Consider the following 20,722-nt stretch of genomic DNA (forward strand, 5'->3'; position numbering starts at 1 on the left):
ATTTAATTATTTATTTCATAAATAATTATCATGAACCATCAAACAACTCTTTACAAACCCCTTAACATATTTAGGAAAAATTTACACAGTTTCAAATGACATTTCTTTATTTGGACTTCCAGAATATTTACATAAAAATAGAACACCAGAAAAAAACTCCACATACTAGAAAGTAAAAAATGTAATACAAGGCAGAATAATGTACACAAGGGTTACAATGTGTCATGAGGGGGCCCTGAATGGTGAAGGCATTGTTGGTGGAGTTGCCTCAAGTGGAATTACCAAACCCAACAAGCAACGGGGGTGGGTGATGGAAGTGCAGACACAAAACAAATTTTTTAAAATAAGTAATTAGGAAAGCTACGAGGAAAAAAAAACGTACACCCTTTATCTTGGAGATACCTTATTTCTTCCAATCACTTGAAAGATAAGAGGATTTATACTTATGGCTCAATTAGGTATCTTCTTCAAATGGGAATCAAAAATGTGAGAGGGTACTAACAAGTCAAGAGAGCTCTGCAGGTCTCCGTTTCCTAAATTCTACCGTGAGGGGGTTGAACTAAATGATTTCTCATCCTCAAATTCTATGACCCTCTGAAAAATAACATGTCCAAATTCAGGCATATGACAGAATGTGGCTCTGGGTTGAATCAAAGAGGGGAAGCTATGGAATTCACTTACAAGAAGTACTTGGGAAAAATGGCACACAGTGACCCCAGTCAGACATGCGGTCCCTTCCGTGGAAGTGGTCCTTCTAGGCCTATCTAGCTTCTGAAGATTTCAGACAAGAACTCAGAAGATTTTAAGGAGTGAAACGCTTTCAACTCAACTATCTGTAGGTAATAAAGTGTTGCTTTGCTAATAAGCACTAATACTTATACCTGCAGTGGGAGATAAATTATATACTGGGCACACTCTAGTAAATACTAATAGGGAAAAAAGAGACTGTGAAGATTCAGGAGGTATTCTGAGATGCATAAATACCTCTTATCTCCATCTCTACTGCCACCATCCTAGTGGGCCACAGTAGCGGGTCCTGACTAGTCTCTCTGCTTCTCTGCCCACAGATCATTCTCTACATTGTGGTCAGAGTGACTGTCTTAAAAATTAAAACAGAATTTGTCTCCTGCTAAAAGCCCTCAAATAGCTCCCCAGTGTTCTAATACTAAAGCCCCAACTCCTCACCATGACCTAAAGACCATGCCTGCCTGTGCGGCCTAATCTCCTCCCCGACTCCACACGTTACCTCAGCACTAGCCTGACTGGATTTATGTTCTTCTTCCACCTGCCACAAGATGTCAAGCTCATTCCTGCCTTTGGGCCTTTCCATAGCTTGTTACTTCCATCTGAGATGTTCTTCCCTGAGATTAGATCCTTTCCATCATCCAAGTCCAAACTCAAACATCAGCTCCCGGGAGAGACCTTTTCTGACCACTCAATCCACCTTAAGCCCCTCTAACCTGTCCATACTCTATGCTGTTAGCCCATTTTTCTCTTTATACCTTTTATCCCTCTCTGAAATTTCCTTAATTTTCTTGTGTACTTAATACCAATGTCACCGCTAGAATGTAAGTTCCTGGGGCACCTGGGTGGCTCAGTGGGTTAAAGCCTCTGCCTTTGGCTCAAGCCATGATCCCAGAGTCCTGGGACTGAGCCCTGCATCCACCTCTCTGCTCAGTGGGGAGCCTGCTTCCTCCTCTCTCTCTGCTTCTGGGCCTACTTGTGATCTCTGTCTGTCAAATAAATAAATAAAATCTTAAAAAAAAAAGAAAAAGAAAAAGAAAAGAAAGTAAGTTCCCATGAAAGGAACTATTCATCCCCACTGTTCATCCCCACTGACTACAAGGTCTGACAAAAAGAAGGCACTTAATAAATACTGGTGAAAGTCACCATGACAGGGATATTCACCACCCTTACAGATGAAAAAATCATCTGCATTCTCTCTAGAACTAGTCAAGAATATGTGACTCCCTTTCCTCTACAGTCCCCAAGATGACAGGGTAAGTGAGGAAATGATCAAGAATCTCACGTGTGCATCTACCTTCCAGCACAGGTCTTATGTGTCAGAGGCACCACACATCAGAAGGTCCCAGATGTGAAAAACCCATTAAATCTATCTGGAAAACCAGCGAAGATGAGTAAGCATTCCAATGGAATAGCCAGAAGCCGAGAGCTGGCAAAAACCATGTTTTTACCCATTCTGGAGCCTACTGAATTTCCCAGGGATGCATTCAAATAGACAGTTGAGACGGTGTCCACACCTGTGCCAGGCATGGAGCATGATGCCGCACACAGAGCAAGTTCTCAAGAAGACACAGAGGGGGCACTTGAGTGGCTCAGTTGGGTGGACATCTGGCTTTGGCTCAGGTCATGATCCCAGGGTCCTGGGATTGAGCCCCACATTGGGCTCCCTGGTTAGCAGGAGCCTGCTTCACCCTCTCTCTCTGTGCTCTCACTCCCAAATAAATAAATAAAATTTCAAAAAAAAAAAAGAAAAAAGAAAAGAAAACACAGATGGATGGATGGATGAATGACAATAAACCAACAATGAAGTATTGTACCAAGGGGATTGTTTCTGGAATGCACCTATGGCCTGGCCTGAGTAAACCTTTGGGGAAGCTAGAGTTCAATCTTTAAAGTTTCTGCCTTAGTACTGGTGATGTCACTGGTGACAGCACCGGTCAATAAAATCTTAGTATTCGGTATCAAGAATCAAACATTGACTCTAAATCAGTAAGTTTTGAGATAACTAATCAATTTCCACAATCAATGCCGTCTTCTGTGGAAAGAAAAGAGAAGTGGAGATGAAAACTAGAAGGCAATTGTTAAGGTATCATAAGAAAATCACAGCTAGCACGTGCCACGGGTAACTGTGCTAATGACTGGGTAGGCATCACCTCATTCTGTTCTCACAATGGCCTCACAGGGTCATACAAGTACTACTACATTCCCATGTTACAGGAAAGGAAACAGGCCTGGGGAGTCTAAGGACCTTGCCCAGTAATGTGGAGCTACCAAGTAGCTGAACGGGGATGGTAAGCGAAGATCATCCCCCTGATAGAAGTCTCACAGGGGCTGCCTGCTCAATGACAGGCAGTCACAGTCACTGCCAGATACAAGGGCTGCTCTAGTGCAGGGCCAGCAACCCTGGATCTGTTGTTGGGTACACTGTGATGATGGTCAGTCAGAATGCCCCTGAAGTCAGGAGATGCACTGCAAAAATAAAATAAAATGAAAGGAAACAATAAAATTGTCACATGTTAATTTCAAAGACTTGGGCATCAGTTAATTTTCTACAAGAAAGGTTTCCTTCCTTGACAGGTACAGATATTGACATCGATCTTCAAAAAAGACTCATGGTAGAACTATTTTTATAATAGTTGCAGACTGCTGAAAAAGTTTGGCAGTTTCAAAGTGTTTTATTCCCTGAAAATGTCAATCAATAACAGGTTACAGTGAGAAACTCCCTAGTGAAAGCCTCCTCCAGATAAGCTCTTAGCCAAATCCTTGCACTTTTAACCCAAGGGGAACTACAAACAGAAAGGGGGATAATGAGGTTGGAGAGGAGCACAGACTGTACTCTGACATGCTAAGGAAAGGGTCCAGATCCTTCTGATGCCTGGATGCTGTCCCATTTATATTCCACAGGGAGCTAGTTGTTACTCAATCTAATCCCCTCATTCTGTGGATGAAGAAACTGAAGAGCATAGTGGTCTATCCAAGATGATAATAAAATAACAGCTAACCTAGATATGAATTTATGCCTCTAATCAACTCTCCCACTACCTTTGTGTACCAACAAGTGGTATGTGATGAGTTTTAAAAACAGATCAAAGAAGGTGCTAGGATAAAAGATTATTTCTGGCCACAGTAATGGTGAAAGCTCTGAGAAGGCAGTAATATCTTTTCGGTCATGAGGGATGAGTAGGAGTTCCATCAATGGAGATGGGTTATAGACAGGAAGACAGAAGAAGGAACATTCTGGGCAGAGATAGCAATATAGGTCAGAACACTTTAAAAAGTAAGCAGTTATCATACAAAATATCCTTCTTTATCTCACTGTGTCAGAAGCAGGAAGAAATGGGCACCAGGAAAAGAAGTAACAAAAAAACAACATTAAAATGCCATTGGTGTTTCCTCAATCTTTTAACAATGTGATCCCATGATCATCCTATGTGAAAAATACATTTATAGCAAAATCTATGCAAATAATCTAGGCACAGAATTAAATTTAACCTAATACTCAGACATATTTTTATGGGATGCATTATTGTTAGTCTATTTGGTAATTAAGTACAAAGAGTCAACAGCTTATGAATATAAACACAATGAGTCTTACTTTTATCTAGCCAAACCAAGCATTTCTGGGGTAGCTAGAAGACTCTGTCTGGGAGAAGCGAGGAAATGGGAAGCTGGTGATCCTTGGTACCCTCTTGTACTCCTTCATCTTTACCAGTTTCAAGCATCATTCATGTAACAAATATGTGAGCACCTACTATGTGCCACACATGGCCAGGCACTGAGGTGCTTAAAGCCCCTTCTCCATCTCAGGAGAAGGGACTGTGACCAGGGTTCCAGTGTCCACCCAGACCCACTCCACAAGAGCGAGGCTGTGGACTTCCCTTGGGCCGCAGAAATCTACCAGGTTCAAGTACTTCCTGGGAAACTTCCTGCTTTGCACATTTAACTCATTTTCTTCCCCTGCACAAATCGAGAAGCTATCAACCACAATTTTCCCACTCTCTCTTCCAATAAGGGAAATTTATATCATTTACATTAAAAACAAAAACAGGGGTGCCTAGATGGCTTAGTCAGTTAAGTGTCTGCCTTCAGCTCAGGTCATGATCCCAAGCTCCTGAGATTGAGCCCCATATAAATAAATAAATAACATGTACTTATAAATTAATAAATAATAAATAAATAAATATTTGCAAACAAAAAAACACAAAGTCAAACTCTAACTTTAGTCACTATCAAAAATCCATCCATTAGAAAGTCATTTGGTTTAATAAGTAAAGAGTCCTGAAATGGTAGCAGAGTACAGTGGTGTTTCCCAAGCAGGATGTCTTGGCACATTATGCCTTGGTCTGCCTCACAGGTTACAGGGATGCTAAGAAGCCGACTTCCTAATCCTGAAGGTGGCAGGTGGGGCTGAGGCAGCCAGAGCCCTAGGCCAACCTCTTTGGCTCCAAGCAACCTTCTCCTTTCTTTCATTCCATCTCCATTTCTTTCATTTCATCAAACTCCTCCTATCATTTTCTTTTCCTTCTTTCTTTCTTTCTCTCTCTCTCTGTTTTTTTAAAAGATTTTATTTATTTGACAGAAAGAGAGCAAGTGAGCACAAACAGGGGGAGCAGCAGAGGTGGGGGAGAAGCAGGCTCCCTGCCAGGGAGCCTGACGCAGGGCTCAATATCAGGACCCTGAGACCATGACCCGAGGTGAAGGCAGATGCTTACCGACTGAGCTAGCCAGGTGCCCCAAATTCTCATCAATTTCAAGGTGTGCTACAAAGTGAAAACGACTGAAAAGCACTGGCTTGCCCTAGAATACTGTTGTGTTTTGGGAGAGCGCTCAAGATCACTCAACTTGGGTAACCTCTGGCGTGTCAACTCTCTCTGAGCCTTGTTTCTTCATAAGTAAGAAGAAATGGTTACACTAAATGACTCCTATTTTCCCTTCTAGTTCTACAGTATAATTAGTCAGTAAATTGTGATATTCCCCACTTAACATCCTGAAACATAACATCTTGTGTGGGGGGGGAGGAAGGCAAAAGTTTAAAGTGAGATTTGAAGACTGTTCAAGGCTTGTGGCTATTTCTTGTTTATTTACCATATATGATCAGGTACCTGCTAAGTATGAGAGAACTGTGACTGACAGTGGGGTCACAACTAACCCAGAGAAAGCCCATTCTGTTATTGTGAAACTCACAGTGCACTGGGAACCACAGACAAAGGCAGTTATAATTTACTTGGTTAAGTACTAAAATGGGGAGAAATATGAGTGTTACGGGTAAGCGATGGGGTACCCAAACCAAGCACTGGTTAGGAAAGGCTCGGTGCAGACAGTGACACCCAAGACAAGACTTCAAGAACAGCAGGAGGTAGAGGGTGGGGTGGGGTGGGCTGTGGGTGTGTGTGAGGCAGGAGTGGATGGTATGGAGAAAGATGACATTCTAGGCAGAGGGAATACCATCTGCCAAGTCCCAGAAGCACAGTAACTTGGGAACTATATGGCTAGAATTTTAAGCATGCTTTTAAATGGGAGAGTGTTAGGACAGGTTAGGAAAAGCCCTGTGGCTGCAGAATGCAGAAATGTGCTGGAGAGGGGCAAGATGGAGGTGGGAGATCCCACGCTGCTGAGTCTACAAACACTCAGATTATGTAGTGAATCAGGGAAGGAAACAAAGAGAGGATTTAAAAGAGTATTCCTTTCAGTTCTGCTTGGGAAAGTCAAACTGAGGTTTCCTAGAAGATGTAAAAGAGCCAGGTCCCACAAGATAGAAAGGAATATACAGTAGCATCTGGTTACCATTATAACAAGTGTGATCTTCAGATTAAACTGTATCTCTAAATTCTGAAAATAAGGAGGTTTAAAAGTTTCTTTAAAAAGTTTCTTTAAAAGTTCGGGGTACCTGGGTGGCTTGGTCTGTAAAGCATCTGCCTTCGGCTCAAGTCATGATCTCAGGGTCCTGGGACTGAGGCCCCTTGTTGGGCTCCCTGTTCAGTGAGGAGCCTGCTTTTCCCTCTCCCTCTGCTGCTCCCCCTGCTTGTGCTCTCTCTCACTCCTACTCTCTAATAAATATATAGCCTTAAAATTTTTAAAAAGTTTTCATTTAAACCTACTTTCAGTGAAACTACACCTTTAGTGTTAGTGCCTGAGAGGGCCTTTTCATCAGTCTTCTTTACATGTTCATGTAATTTCCCTGACAGATTCAGAATCAAAACTGTTGTACATATGTCATGATCATTCTAAAATCTGTAACTCCAGCTCAGACCCCTCTCCTGGTCTTTTCATTTCCATCAATCCACGTTCCCATTAGGATCTCTACCCAGTGTCCCCCAAACACCTCAAAGTTCATAGTTCCTCTCTATTTAATCCTTTGCTATATTGTTGCATTCTAGAAAAGCTAATATATAGCAGGTCAAGAAAATGTTAAGTCTCTTAGGGACCATTTGGATATCCTCTACTTTGAAATGCCTGCTCATTTAAAGCCAATTTTTCTACCATGTAATCTGTTAGTTCCTTCAGGGCCTTTTTAAGTATTCTATTACTATTAATTTAATTGGGTGTGTCTCCCACCAGATTAGGAAGGTATTCTGTCTCTTTCTTTTGTGTAATTTGATCTCAAGCACAATACTGACATAAAGTGTGTCAAAATCTCTAAGAACAAAATATTCATAAAATAATGCTAATAAAAATACAAAGTAAATGCCAGATTACGAAATGTGAAAAGAAGAGTATTCTTAAAACTGGGAGCAGAAAAGTAGGCAGAAAGTTGGCTTGTTCAGAAGGACTATAATAAGTTCACATAACACAGAATCCAGAAAAGTACACTTATAATCACATGTACAAAAGACCATTTCTTAAAATTACATGATTATCAAAAGCAACAATGTCATTTGACTTTCAGGAAATTATTTTCAGGCTATATTTTATAATTAACACCTATAAAATATTTTAAATTGAGTTTTACATAGTAAGTTCTTTTTCAACACTATCCCTATATATAAATTTATACCCTGTAAAATAGAATGCACTTCACCATAGCAACAGTTCTATATCAACTCCTACTCAAGTTAGAAAAAGCATATGTAAAAGAAATGAATATTCTGGAATATTCTGAAGTGCCTACTGGAAAAAAATCACTCCATTTATTTTGTAAAAATTTAAAGGTTTAATGTTTCCTTAAAACATTCTTATAATTAGGCAAAAGGCTAGTTTAGTTTCTCAAATCTTGCTTTATTAAATAGTGTAATACATTTTTAAAAGAAAGCAAAAGAGGGAAAAAATAATGAAAAAGCAAAGGAAAAAAAAAAACAATGTCAAGAATAACATACTTGGGATTGAGCTGGTGGGCATGCTAGGGGATGGGAACAGTAACAGGAAATAATATTCAAGTGATTTATAAGTAAAATATAAACCAAGGTATTAAATGTTGCAACTATATTACTTTCTCAAGAAAAACTATACCCCACTGGTATTGTGAGAACTGAAAAAGAAATTCTTATGTTCACATAGCCTTCCTTTAAAAGTCAATAAAGCATCATGAAGTGTTAACTTGGCTTGATAAATTAAGTCAATTACAAATTCCCTAATGAGAATGAACAAGTTTATAGACTTTGGGGATCAGGTTATATACTACCAACAAATCTATGTGCTGCATCCAAACGTAATATTAAACTAAATGTAACTGAAAGCATTTCCTTTCACTCACCACAGCTGTGGCCAAATTCACCACGTGCACACCTTTGTCGCCCTTGCTCACAGCCCAAGAGGGAGTACTCTGTTATGTTCTCAACTCTCTTGCTGTTCTGGGCTTCCTTTCTCTGACCTAATTTCTAGCTGCTGCACTATATCCCAATTCTCCCACTGACCCAAAGTCACTACTCCTTCTATGTTTCTAATAGCCTTGCTTACCATTTCTTTTAAACAGGCTTAAACTGTAACCTGGCTATTCATTTGGAGGCTGAGCTTTCTGCCACTTCCTACCACACATAACCCAGAGTTCAGAGGTTCCTTCTTACGTGTTCTTACGTGTTTCTTTAGAACCTGACCACCCTCTCTGCTTGTCCTCACTTCAGGTATTGACAAACTTCCAGGTCACCAGTCTCCATCCCTGACACCTAGAACACCTTCAGCTTCCCCTCCAAATGCTGATGTTCTCTTAGATGATTTCAACATTTATGTGGGTGACTTTTCCCAGACTCTGTTCCTTGATTTCCTCATCTCCAAAGACCTTCTCCAGTTCTGCTACTCATCTTCCACGGCCATACCTAGGACTTGCCGCCTCCAGAAGAGCACTACCTCCGAAATCCTAAAGTTGGACATTCATTCTCTGATACAACGACCTCTCCGCCTTAGCTCCTCCCTACGTACTAATTCTCTGATCTCACCACCAGATTATTTCACTTGATGTTGACAAAGATGCTCTTACCTTAACCAAACCCTAGTCCTGAGCCCTCTTCTCCACTAGGCTTCAGTCTCGTCCTATAAAAACTCACACTTTCAACATAAATGATTTTGTTTACTCCTCCCACTAAGAATCCAGAGTCAACTAGCATTGTTTCTAACAGTTCGTGGCCATGTTCTTAGGATGATCCCAAACTCATTTTAAGTTCCCACCTGAAAAAGTACAAGACTGGCAGGAAAATTTACGGCTTGTTCCAGCCAAAACCTGACAACAGGCACAAAGGCCCCTGAACTTCCTCTTAAAGCAATGACTTCAGAAAGCTTACAGTTATAAATCCTTTCTCTGCCCTGTTGAGGTGTAACTCTTCTACAACCTAGAAGAGGCGAGCCATCTCTGAAATACAAACATTCTAGAAGATAACTCTCCCTTTCCTTCTACTCCCTGTGTGAGGGCATACGCTCCAGACGCCAGTCAGTAAACCCAGAGGGGTTTCACATTAACCAATCCCTTTTCCTGCTTTTTATAATTTTGACTCCCTTGAATCTGCAAGATACCCCTCCACTCCCACCCCATTCCTCCCCCCTAGTCCCTCATTCTCCCTTCAAAACACCCAGTCACCTCTGCACAAACTGAAGTTGAGTTCAGTTCACGCTGGACTCTTCTCTACTGCAATTACATTATGGAATAAAATCTATGATTACACCACTTCAATTAGCGTATGGCTTTATCTTTGACAATGTAACTCTATGTAACACAAACACACACACACAGAGGCACAGGCGCGTATGCGCGCGCGCACGTGCGCATGCGCGTGCGCACACACACATCCACTCCATCCCACAAGTTTGCTATTTTTCAGACCTTCAAACATTCTGTTGCTGGTATTCTCATTCCCTTAGGGGGGGAAAAAATCCTTAATATGGAAATGAGCAAATTGGCCTCTTCCTTATATCTGAACCCTTCTTTACACTCTATGCTCCACACCACTCACCATCTTTCACTTCCCTGAATTCACCCTGCTCTGCCTCACTCGCAGCCTCTGCCACACTGGTTCCTGAACTCGGTATACTGCCCTCCACTTCCCTGGCCTACACTGACTCTCTCTTCAATTAGTATCTTATCCCCAAGAAACCCTCCTCGATGCTCCCTCTACACTAAGTTAGGCTGACCTTGCTACATGCTCCCAGGACAACGTGGTTTCCTATATCGTGTATTATAATAGCCTGGCTACCCTCTTGCTTGATCACAGAACCTTAAGGCAGGGAATAGTTCTGTCTTGCTTACCACTCTCAGTCCTAATACTTGTTTCACTACCTGAAACTAAATAGGAATACAGTAAGTATACGTTAAATGAATAAATCTTTAGGATCATTAATGTTCTGTGAGAGAGAGAACGTTAGCCCGTGTGCCAAAGTTCTCATCACCAAAATCAGCTGAGGCATCTCCAATTCTTTTGCAGAACATTTAAAAATACTGAAAGGACAAACATAAAGCATAAAACACTACTAGAAATTTGTAAAAACTCCGGTATGATTCCACCCTATTAGCGCATTTGGGCATTTATAAATGAAAACTATGTATAGGGGTTACCTAGGATAACTAATTAAGACTAACCCTTCAGTTGCTAAATCTTTCCATTTAATCTCTCATTGGAAATGACACCAACTCCATACTTGGTGCTGAATATAAAACTATAGCCCAAGATTACTATATTTAACGCCAAAGTTAAATCCTGAGTAAATTACAAAAATACTTATTTTATATTTAAAAATTTGGATCAGTATTATCACCTTTTACTTGTTTACTGGCATCATGTGGTACTTACTGATAAATCCGTACTATTGGGAACATACTGATCCTGTTCTCCCAGCAACATGTCAATCACAGGGTGCCGACCATTTTTAATCACGATTTTCCTCTCCTCCTGCAGAGTTGGTCTGCCAAAAGAAGCATGTTTCAATTTACTAGGCATGAAAACTGCCTTTTAAAAAAAAAATCTCTAAGTTCTAGCATAAGAAATAATGTTAGACTTTAAGTAAACACACACCCAAAATAAGGCTTCGAGTATAAAAGCTAAATTTTAACTATAAAATGAGAATTGGGAGGACAGTTATTATAATAATAGTGCTCAAAGCACAAACTCTAGCAGCTTACAATAGCTCCACTGCTGAAGTCCACTTTACAAGATCTTGTTTTCCCTACTATTCTCTAAGATCAACATTTTCATTACTAGAAGTTGCAGTTCAGATGATTGCCATTTAAATCCTTTTTAGTAATTAGCATAATAAAGGAATTCACTGAAAATTATTTCCAGATTTAATTATTGCATTAGTAGAAATTATATTACGTGTTAGACTTGGAGACCTTAAATTTTCATATTCTGTTTAAGTGAAACATCTTTCTATGGTCTTTGGTATCTTTCGTTTTTTTTGATACAAAAATTTTTTTTTTTACCTTGCTGGTCTTCCTTTCTAAGCTTTTATATTTTTCTGTTTTTACCTATAGCTTTATTTATTTTTCAAAGCCCCTGTGAGCACTGCCCTCCCCTCATTCTCCTCCCCAGAGATCAGTGTGGTGTCTACCCTTCCCAACTTTCTTCTCTGCATTTAGGTTTTTACACACTCATTGCACTGATCTGTGATTCTTTAAAAAAAAAAAAAAAAAGCAAAACAGCGCGCCTGGGTGGCTTAGTGGGTTAAGCCTCTGCCTTCAGCTTAGGTCATGATCTCAGGGTCCTGGGATTGAGGGGGAGCCTGCTTCCCCCTGTCTCTCTCTGCCTGTCTCTATGCCTACTTGGGATCTCTCTCTGTCAAAAAATAAATAAAATCTTCAAAAAAACAAAAATAGCAAAACAAATCAGGATCATACTGTAATATATTATTCCATAACTACATTTTCCCCCTTCACATTCAATACATATTTTAAAAAAATAGGTTTCACCATTTACCAATGGACTCTTTTATTTTTTTTTAATACTTTCAAGTCATTTTACAAATAATATGCAGAAGTGGCAACAAAGGGGTAGTAAAAACAAAACAAAACAAAAAAAACCCCAAGACAAATTTTAGTGAGAACTTAGAGCAAATCTCAAATTTTTATTCCACATTTTCCTGGTCTTAGAGGCAATATACTTGGAATGGGCAACACACTCTCAAAGTAATTAACTGCTCCTCAGCTGTCATGCATGCACCTAGACCACAGTCATTCATAAATACTAATTCTAGATTTCCATACATTCCTAAAGTGTTCTAGCTCATCATAATTTTGGGTTCTTCTCCTACTTGCATGGACAAAAATGCAATACTTGGATTTTTAAAAATATTTAAGCTTATCATTTTGTTGAGGAGAGGACAGCCATCTTTTTTGCCCCACAAATGCAAAACATTTTCAGTTTTATATTTATAAATACCAAATCAGAGTAACCAATCCAATCAATATTTTTATTTCACAACATCTATTTTCTTTTAATCTTCTGCCTTCAGCACCTGTACACCTACAAACAGTATCAGGTAAACCTTAGTGCACAGACATCACAAAGGACAAAGGAACCACTACATGTCAGGATGGTTCAGGTTCTCATTAGCAAAGGTTGTATGATGTGTGATGTCTGAGGAGTAACTAATTGGAGAAGAACACACTCCATTTTGTCCTTAGAAATACATTAATCACACACTGACTCTTAAGCTTGGGAAAATTCACCTAGGCTACACTTACAATCTGAGATTTTGTTTATACAAGAAATTTCATCATCATTGGTAGTATCTAAAGCACTGCTATCTTTCTCTTCGCATTCATCTTTTGATTAATCTAATAATTGTGAAATGTCTTCTTACTTTTTTCGTCTTTTCTATTATGGGTGAAAAACTTAAAAATTCGGAATTCTCAACTCTGCTCAATGAAAGTTAGAAGCAGCAGTTATAATATGTGAAAGTTAATTATTACATCAATAGAAATTAATTAATTATAACTGTAAGAGTTATAATAACTGTTGTAGTTAGACTACAACAGTGCTATTTCTAGTCTTTTACAACTTCCTGAAGAACGATGCAGCACTTTGGGCAATACAATTAGAACAAGGAAGGATGGTGTGGTAGTGATTTTTATCTTACCTTTGTATAGTCATTCTCTAGTTTTCTTACATTTAGACTTTTTAGTAGAACTAATTGATAAATAATACAAAGTAATTCTTGAATGATGAAAGAGCAAGATGCTCCAGATACAGAAAAGATAACCATTAAAGATCCCAAAATACATGTCAGATTTATAAAAGGGTCCAATGGACCCATATGGTAAATGCAAAACAGAATTTTATTCTCCTTTAAAGAAAAATGTGAATTTTCTCTTTGTTCTTTAAAAGACCTTTAAGAAATTTAAAAAGTGAAATTAGGTCCAATGGAACCTGATGGGATGTTATACTTAAGATTCAGGATCATTTCTTGTCAGATCTTCAGTGTTCTTTTGAAGCTGCTACATAGATAATTCAGTTGTTCTCCACTGTCCAACATTTACACTGTGTCTAGATTTCCACTGTTATAAAAAATACTGCAATCAATCTTACATTTATGTCCATTGGCACATGGACAAATGCTTCTCTAAGCCAGAGTAAATTCCTGAAGTGTACCTTCTAAGTCATAGGGTATGCATATTTTTTATTTTAACATACAGAAATATTGTATCAATTTAACTTCCCACCAGCAGGATATGAAACTTGACTTGTTTTTTCATACCTTCACCTAAGGTAGTTATCATCAAATTTTCTAATTTCCAACAATGTGTTGGGTGACCAGTGTTCTTGAACTTTGTTAACTAGCACTCATCGATTACTAAGTCCTTTGACTCAGAACTTTCACATATAAGCACGTTTCTGACCTTACTCATAACACTTAGAAATATTATTTCCCTAAATACTTAAATCCTTTTCCTTAAATATATCTGGCTAACAAAACCCCAAGTATGTACACTCACATTTCTCAAAGAAAACAACTAAAGTAACTTCTGAGTAAATAATTTAAAATTATCCATTGTAAAGAGACTTTTAAAATGATGGGAAAAGGGGTGCCTGGGTGGCTCAATGGGTTAAGCCTCTGCCTTCAGCTTAGGTCATGGTCTCAGGGTCCTGGGATCAAGCCCCGCATCGGGCTCTCTGCTAGGCCGGGAGCCTGCTTCCCCCTCTATCTCTCCCTGCCTCTCTGCCTACTTGTGATCTCTCTCTCTGTCAAATAAACAAATAAAATCTTAAAAAAAAAAAAAAAAGACGGGAAAAGGACATTTTTTGGATTTCAAAAAGTTTAATTCTAAAGATAGGATTTTTTATTTAGGTGCATTATAAATTTACTATAAAAAAATGAAAGCATCTGCAAGTAATATCAGTTTTAAAATAAAATCTCAGGTGCTCTGCCAAGTGAAATTGATAGATCATTATTCATGACACTGATATGATTTCCCAGGAAGGTTTTCACTTTAGAATAAAATTTTGAGTAATTTGTTCTGCTCTAAAATCTACACTGACTTACTCTGTTGCTATCAAAATTATATAATGACAAAACACTTCCTGGTGGAATAAGAAGCAAATCATAATCTGGAGAGATGAGATGATGCACGAGAATTGGATAGTTATAGCAAGAAGGATATGAAAATCATGTTGATGATATGGCATTTAAGAAGAGCTGAGGAAATTTGGATGCTGCCTGGAAAGACTGAAACCTTAAACTTGAACAAATTTATTTTGTATTTTTGAAATTGCATCTTTCCCCTTTAAATGCCTCAAGGAAACAGAACATAATTAGTAAAACAATATAACATCCAGAATAAAAAACGGATAGAAAGACTTAGAATAAGAACTTTTGCCTCAAAGTTAGGCTATAGTGAATAAAAGGTCCGAAGAGCATTTAGGAAGAAAAGATTGCGATTACAAAGCCAAAGTATCAATTTGATCTAAGTGCAATAGCTCAAATGCACTAAAATCTTTAAACAAGCTGGAAATCTAAGGGTGAAAATAAGATACAAATTTCAGATACTTAATCACTAGCTTAAAATGAATTTTAGTGAAAAGTTTCCTATTTTATGGCTATTTACACTCAATTTTATTTCTGCTGAAAAAAATAAAAAAGAGAAATTGATTATATTCCTTGAACTTTATAGCATGATTTTTTTCATTTAAAAATATTCAGGTGGGTTTTTCTTAATATATAGTACTCAAGTTGGAAAGTATTTTAGCATGTGAAATATTTCCTGAAATTGTCTTCCTAAGAGAATACGTCATTTGAAAGGAAAATACGTCCTCCTGAAGACAAATGGGAAAATTAGATAAAGTATAGAAAATAGCAACCTGATGGTACCTGATAACTAACAAGAAAGCAGGGAATTGGGGCACTTGGGTGGCTCAGTCAGTTAAACACCTGCCTTCGGCTCAGGCCATGGTCTCAGGTCCTGTGATCAAGCCCCACATGGGCAGAGGGGAGCCTGCTTCTCCCTGTCCCTCTGTCCCTTCCCTCCGTTGTGCTGGTGCGCTCTCTCTTTCACTAAGTAAATAAATAAAAACTTTTTAAAAAAAAGAAAGAAAGAAAGAAAGAAAGGAATTAGCGAGCCAGGACCTGGGGCAGGACCAAGACCCGGGAGTGTATTTGTTGATTCCTGAGGGAACAACTGAGAGAAAGCACTGTGAACAGCTTGGTTTCGGACTGAGACACCAAAGGGCTGCACACCAGGCAGAGAAACACATGTGAAATAATAATGGCAGCCTTTGAATCTTTGAGTCACCTCAAGACCTGATATGGATTAAGTGATGTCCGATTATTATCGGTGCCTTAAGATGCCTGGTAGAAGCAAATGTGACTCTTACAAGTGAAATATAATATCAAATTATTTCTATAATGACTCTGCAAATACAATGTTTGTAATATAATCAAAACGAGGAATTCAAAAACATCTAAGAATGGAAATGAACAAACACAACAGGCTAAAGGACTCCAGATACTTGAATTATCAGATGCAGATTTTAAGATAATGATGTTTATCATGTTCAAAGAGACAGATAAGATTAAGAACTGGCAAGAACTAAAAATGATTTTTAAAGAATAAATTATTATGCGTATGAAAGATTCTAACAACTCTTAAGTTTAGATATTTTTATTAAAGACAATTTCTAAAATACTTAATTCTTTCTCATTTTTGAATAAATATCTTTGAATAATATTATCTGCTATTTACTAAGAACTTACCAACTGTCTGGCTCTGCTTAGAAGTTTAATATAGCTTTATCTCATTTAATTAGTACAACATTTCTGAGAGATAGGTATTCTGTTAATACAGAAATTGAGGATCAGAGAAGTTGTGCAACTTGTTTAATTAATGTCAACTATCAAATAACCAAGCTATTATTCTAACCCTTGCCTGTCTGATCCAAAGTCTACACTCTGAAGGATATGCCTAAAACAGAGTTCAAATTTTACTCTCACAAATCAAGGGGTCTCTTAATAAATGTACTGGGAAAATGCCCAAATAAGAGGAAGCCCCGAAATGAAAAATCTAGGACCAAACTTGTATTGTAGATACCCAAAATGTTTGTTAAATCTCTGACGAGTCTACAAATCAATCATAGTTTTATAGTATTTTCACCCCTCAGAGATTTTGCCAAAACTACATCTCAATAAAGAATACCTACAACTGTAAGATTTATGCTGCTTACTAATTCATAACTTTAATTCTTACAATTTTATATATGAATACTTGAGATTTAAACAAGACTACACGGCTAATTAGTGACAGAGGATGGGCTAGAACCAAACCTTCTGATATCAAAGCTAGATTCCGGTTATTATAACGCACTGAAAATTATGTATTACTTTAAATTACATATTACATGTAATACATATGTATGTTTAGGCTTACAAACAGATACATACACACATACAGATATGAAAACTTAAATCTGATGTAATATAAACCACATACCCATAGACATGTTTCTTCTGTTCTCACTAGCTGCTCTAGCAGCAGCAGATGGCAAAAGGCCACTTGAAAGAGTTTAAGAAGAGATAAACCAAGCATAAGTATTTTTCAGTGGAAAGAGCTTTGCATGAAAACATACACCAAGCGTACAGATTGTAGCTGATCCTTTGCTTAATTCACAAACAGAATCCATTAGGAAATGTTAGCTTCACAAACCTTGTGCACCAAGTAAGAAGTCCTACAAAGACCACAGTACGTAAGGAAGAAATCAAGTCAGAGGAAGACAGACTCTCATTCTTCCAGAACTCGTTTCAACTAGAGTATATTTACAGATCTCATTTTTATGGATGATAAATTGTACAAAATTTTCAAAGCCCTCTGATGTGAAAAGAAACTGAGTAATAATGAAGACACAAAGAGCCTATTTTAAACAAAACCATTGTGCAAAGCATGGTAGATCACCCCATATATAAATGGACAGCAAAAAATGAAACAAAACAGCAAACTAAGTACGTTTTTGTCTAAAACGGGGGTAGCCAAATCCTGCAACTCTTCTCCCATAAATAAATAAATGCTTTACAATAAACAAACTATCTTTTAACATCCACTCTGGGTATTATGCTAGGTATAAAGAACATTTAAATGTTAAGAAAAAACAAAACCGTATTTGGCACAAACTAGAGAGAACATGAAAGAAGTATGAACAGCAGAACATATCCTCTCAAACATAATGAACTCTGTATGCTAAAGCACTGATAAGCAGAATCACTTCTATATTTTCTTTTTGGAAAGCCAGTGAGTTAAATATTCCCTTAAATTTCCTTAAGTATATGAAAAAATAGACTTTGTGCTTCAGAGTGAATGTCTGTGTCCTCCCCAAAATTCATATGAAACTAATGTGATGGGATTGGGGGTCAGGCCTTTATAAGGTGATTAGTTCATAAGGGCAGAGCCCTTGTGAATGGGCTAGTGGTTTTATAAAAGAGCCCACAGAGAGCCAGACCCCAACAGGCCAATGCTCTCCAGACCCACAGAGCCACCAGCACAAAATTCCAGGCTGGGAGAGCCACAGGAGGGAGCCCAGGCACAGAGCATCAGCAGCTGTGGGACTACCACAAAGAACCACCTCAGAGGCGGGGTCAGGCACAGGACCACCAAAGGGGCAAAATGGCCTAGAGCTCTGGGGGCCCAAGCTTTGACCCGCAAAACTACGGTAACAAGACTGCTGCCCCAATGGGTCTGGAAAGTGGGAATCCCTAACCCAGTGGGCCTGGAAAGCAGAGCAATGAGCCAAAGATGTGGCTCAAGCTTAAGGTTTTAAACTTAAGAGCAATTTAATAGCAACAGAGACACTGGCTCGAAATGGATCACACATTGAGCCTCATCCATCTGATTTAGTTGGCATTTAAAGGAGACTTATAATTATAAAGTGAAACATTACAAAGTGTTCAAGTAAAAGCTAACAAATGAAAGGATTACACCTTTAAAAAAATGTCATGCAGATAAGCTTAAAAATTGAAATATGTAACATTCACCTCTAGATTAGTGTGAACATCTGCTTTCATTGTACTCGATGACAGAGCAAGCAAGAAAGGGATTTGTTAATTTTAAATCAAGCTATACATATATGACATTCAGCTTTACCAAGGGTCCAACATATTTGCATATATTAATATTTAATAATAAAAATACTAAAATTAATGGAATGATGCCATCTGATCTAAAGCACTGAAGAAGAGGGAGGAGTTAAAAAATACATTACCTGCAGTAATCTCCTTGTTTAGCGACCTTGGCCAGGGAGAAAACGCAGTCAACAGTTGCTAGGTGATGTACTGCTTTACACAAGGAGTAATAATGTTCGCTGAAATTCCTACAGAGGCGACAACAAAGAGGTGAACACACCGATTTCTTGGACCTGTATAAGCTGCTCAATATGGGATCGCTTTATTAGCTAAGATGAGCATCAACAAAATAACCAAGGATGATACCTAACAGTTAAGAAACATGGAAATTACTCTGGACGACTTCTCAGTTTAATGTAGTAACTTGATTCCTGAGGCTTCTTTTGTTTCATTTGGATGGAAGTACATACATTTACAATAGCTTCTATATAAAGATGTCAGCTTCTAATACCGTACTGCACATTTCATTTGACCATGACATGTCAACTAGATTCAATGAACACAAATGTCGTGGACATTTTCACTCAGCTTAAATAACAAGAACTACCCAGATGGGTCAGCTTGCCTTTGTGCTTCTCCTTCATAGCATCATCCAAACTAGGATTAACAGTTTCAGTATCTTTCTTTCACACCGAATGGGAAGGTTCTCAATGTTGGGGTCCACCTTTGTCTGATTTTCCTATCATTATTGGCACAAACATCTAGCCCGTAACTTTGGTATGCAGGAGACGCTGCAATAAATTTCGTTAAAAGCAAGCAAATAAAGTACCTTTTTTCAGTGATCTTCAGTTATCTTATTAATAATGCATCCATAAATTAAATTTTAGATTTGAAAAAATAATGATTAGTGCCTCAAATCTTTGGCTAATTAAATAGGTTGTGATCTAAAGGCTTAAAAACTTTTATTGAAAGACTTACTCAGAAAAAATATAGGAATGTAGACAAGAGCTTTCCCTTTTATTTTTCTTACTTAAATTATTCCATTATTTTTTTTCTTCTTTATTTTTTTGAAAGATTTATTTACTTTGGAGAGTGTGACAGCACAAGCAGGAGGGGCAGGGAGAGAGAGAAAGACCCTCAAGCAGACTCTCCATTGAGCACGGAGCTGATGCAGGGCTTAAACTCACGACCCTGAGATCATGACCTGAGCTGAAACCAAGAGTCAGATGTCCAACCAACTGTGCCACCCAGACACTCCAAATTATTCCATTATTTCATACCACAGGTATTCCTTTCAAAGAAGATTACCCCCAAAATAGATTATTAGGTTGAATTCTTCTCTTAAAAATGATTTCTCTGTTGTACTATGGGTTTCAGAAACTTTGAGATTTAATCTGCTTCTTAAATCCAGAAGTTTTAGAATGCTTCCTACCTTGAAGAGGATATCCAGATTAATTTACTATGTGATCAGTTATTCCTATATTATCACTATATTGATTTTTTAGAATCTGTAATATGATTTTTCTAGTAATATTATAATAAGGTATTCCATGTAAATGACTTTTCCAGATAACAGAAACAACATTTTAAGTACCCAGTCATATTTTTGTGTTAACTTTATGAATTGGGAAATATATTTATAGCATATTTTACACTTTTATATCTGGATAGTTAGAACATAATAAATATAATTTACCTATTTCTCTCTGAATTAAGGTTCATTTAAACAAGCAAGAATCCCACAAATAGTATTAAGAGTCTGTGGAAAATCCTGAACACAAAGAAGACTCGCCCCTGGCATCAGACAAGCAATGCTCAGTTGCCACCTTAAAAATGAAGACGCCACATTTTGAAGACGCCACATGCTACACGAACCTTACACTTCTGAGTGACTGCCCAGTGATCATGCCTTGTCATTCCTGGGCTGACTTCAATTTTAGATCTGACCACTGGTTTATGTGCTGGACTGTGTTGTCTTCTGCCCCTATTCTAGCCCTTCCTATCCTGGCACTCTGTTTTG

The 20,722-nt window shown here is 38.1% G+C and overlaps 1 protein-coding gene across 1 annotated transcript in view; it reads right to left on the reverse strand.

Moving 5' to 3' along the window:
* The window catches only part of MSH3 (mutS homolog 3), a 187,929-nt gene that overhangs the window by 41,927 nt on the left and 125,280 nt on the right, over positions 1 to 20,722 (reverse strand). Inside the window, exons 18-19 of the mRNA XM_080804700.1 lie at positions 18,843 to 18,950; positions 10,956 to 11,067 (exon numbers count right to left, since the gene is read on the reverse strand). Coding sequence (XP_080660826.1) covers positions 10,956 to 11,067; positions 18,843 to 18,950 — 220 coding nt within the window. The remainder of the gene's footprint in view (positions 1 to 10,955; positions 11,068 to 18,842; positions 18,951 to 20,722) is intronic.

The sequence above is a fragment of the Martes martes genome, assembly GCF_963455335.1.
Source record: "Martes martes genome assembly, chromosome: 5".
NCBI lineage: Eukaryota > Metazoa > Chordata > Mammalia > Carnivora > Mustelidae > Martes > Martes martes.